General features: G+C 36.7%; 1 protein-coding gene across 1 annotated transcript; it reads right to left on the bottom strand.

Annotated features, from left to right (window-relative positions):
• Positions 1–729: 729 nt before the first annotated feature.
• On the bottom strand, positions 730–1,683 carry LOC144241567 (olfactory receptor 2G2-like). The gene has a single exon (XM_077776152.1). It carries the CDS (start codon positions 1,681–1,683, stop codon positions 730–732), a length of 954 nt encoding a protein of 317 aa, XP_077632278.1.
• Positions 1,684–2,535: the final 852 nt, after the last annotated feature.

The raw sequence follows: 2,535 nt of genomic DNA, 5'->3' as shown, positions 1-2,535 counted from the left end.
ATTGCTGAATACTGTATACCCAAAATAACGTAACACAGTATGTTAATCATACTTCAACTTAAAAAATCCACAAAGGGATAGAATCAGATAGAGCAGTATCATTCTAATTATGCCTCTGTTTCTCAACAGTTAAAAGTGATAACTCCTTCCCTGACTTCGTATTCTTTATTTAAAATTATTATCACGTTTGGACATACAGGACTCCACCACAAAATTCTTCCTTGTCTCACTGAATTAATATATTTATTTTGATGCATGTTTGAACCCACAGAATTTTTGCAAGCTATAAAAAATGTAACCAATGTTTGCTACAATTCAATGAAACAGTGTTTACAAAAAATTCAGTGAAATAGTATATCTACAAAAATTTTCCAAGAATCTAGATGTAAAACTTTCTCCTTTCCAGAAAAGAAATGTTATAAGCAAATGCCACTTAGCGTGAAGTCTTGGGGGGAAATCAGTGTTATAGCATAAACAACAAAAGGTGGTTGGTTAAAGTTTTATCTGGAAAAAGTATTTATTTTATGTTGCTATTGGGTAATGGCAAAGTTGGGACTAGACATATATATTCCATAGTATATTATAGAAAGTTGGATAAATAATTAACCAAAAAAAAATGGGAGAAAATGACCCAAGTAGGCTTTTATTAAAACTTTTGTGTGTTTTTACTACACAAAAAAAGAGATGTTCATCACAGTAGTTCTTTTAAAAAAAACACATTTTTAATAATCATGTGAAATTTAGTCCCAGAATCTTTCCTATAACTTTCTTTAGTGCCCACTTAACCTCTTTATTTCTCAAAGTATAGATAACAGGATTGAGCATGGGAGTCACTACAGTGTAAAAGAGGGAAACAAACTTTCCCTGGTCCTTAGATTTGCTCTTGGCTGGCTGAAGATACATGAAGATGATGGTTCCATAGAAGATCATGACAACCATCAGGTGGGAGGAGCAGGTCCCAAACGCTTTCTTTCTTCCAGAAGATGACTTAATCCTCAAAACTGTTTGGGCAATGTAGCCATAGGAAACCAGGATGAAGGAGATAGGTACTATAAGGAAGATAATGCTAGCAACAAAGAGCTCAGCCTCATTAAAAGTTGTGTCCGCACAAGCCAACTTGATGAGCACAGGGACTTCACAGATGAAATGATCCACTTGATAATGCCCACAGAAGGGTAGCTGCAGGGTGAGAGTGGACTGTATCAGAGTAGTGACCACCCCACTGAGCCATGACAAAGATGCCAGGGCCATGCAGAGACGGGGATGCATTAAGACAGTGTAGTGAAGGGGACGGCAGATGGCAACGTAGCGATCATAGGACATTACAGCTAGGAGGACACACTCTGTAGATCCCAGGGCAAGAGAGACATAGAGCTGAACCATACAGCCACCATAGGTGATGTTTTTCATAGGATCCCACAAGTTTACTAAGAGCTGAGGAATAACACTGCTGGTAAAGCAGAGATCCAAAAAGGAGAGATGAGAAAGGAAAAAATACATTGGTGTATGAAGCTTGGATTCCAGATGAGATACCAGAATGATGGTGGTATTCCCGAAAATGGTTAGTAAATACAAGATCAAAATGATCACAAACAGAACCTTCTGTAACTGAGGGTGATCAGAAAACCCCAACAGGATAAAACCTGTTAGGTTGCTCTCATTAGTACTCTTCATCATCCCCATGTGTGAAGTATGTTCCCAAAGGCTATTACAGATGAGAAAAATGACATATTACATAAGGTCAAATGAGATAATGTCACCTCCCCCAAAAGCATTCTATGTTAAGTTCTTAGAACTTATGTCCTTACATCTAGTGACTTAGATCTATTTTCCTACTGTGTGCATTTGAAATAAAGGCAATGCATATCTTCTTAATATCTTAGCTGTCCTCTGATGAAATAGAGAAGAGCAGACATGTTTAAAAACATCATCATCAAGCTATAATAATTAGAACATATAGTACTCACATAAAGATAGATATATAGATCAGTGGAGCAAAATGAAGTTCCCAGACATAAAATTATTTATATACAACCAACAGATCTTCAATAAAGGTGTCATGAATACATAATGAGGAGAAGAAGGGGGGAAGTGGTGGAGGAAAGGGAGAGAGGCAAACCATGAGAGACTCTTTAATGCTGAGAACAAACTGAGGACTGATGGATGTGGGGGGGAGGGGGGAGATGGGCATGGAGGAGAGTACTTGTGGGGATGAGCACTGGTTGTTATATGGAAACCAATTTGACAATAAACTATTTGTAAAAAAAAAAGTATACATAATGAGGAAAAGATAGTCTCTTCAATAAATGGTGCTTGGAAAGCAAATAAACACATACAAAATATTGAAATTGGACCTCTAGGTTACACTGTATACACCATCAATCAACTAAAAATGTATTAAAAACTTAAATGTAGGATCTAAAAATAAACTCTGAAGAGTAACATAAAGGAGAAGCTTCATGACATTGGTCTTGGCAATGATTTTAGAGATATGACACTGAAACCATAGGCAACAAAAGCAAAAATCTAGGAAAT

This window comes from Crocuta crocuta, unplaced genomic scaffold (genome assembly GCF_008692635.1).
Source record: "Crocuta crocuta isolate KB4526 unplaced genomic scaffold, BGI_CrCroc_1.0 scaffold441, whole genome shotgun sequence".
NCBI lineage: Eukaryota > Metazoa > Chordata > Mammalia > Carnivora > Hyaenidae > Crocuta > Crocuta crocuta.
This window is presented reverse-complemented; position numbering and strand designations above follow the sequence as displayed.

Bases quoted from the DNA above. Each gene is read 5' to 3' on its own strand.
- LOC144241567 (XM_077776152.1), bottom strand. From the start codon at position 1,683: ATGGGGATGATGAAGAGTACTAATGAGAGCAACCTAACAGGTTTTATC.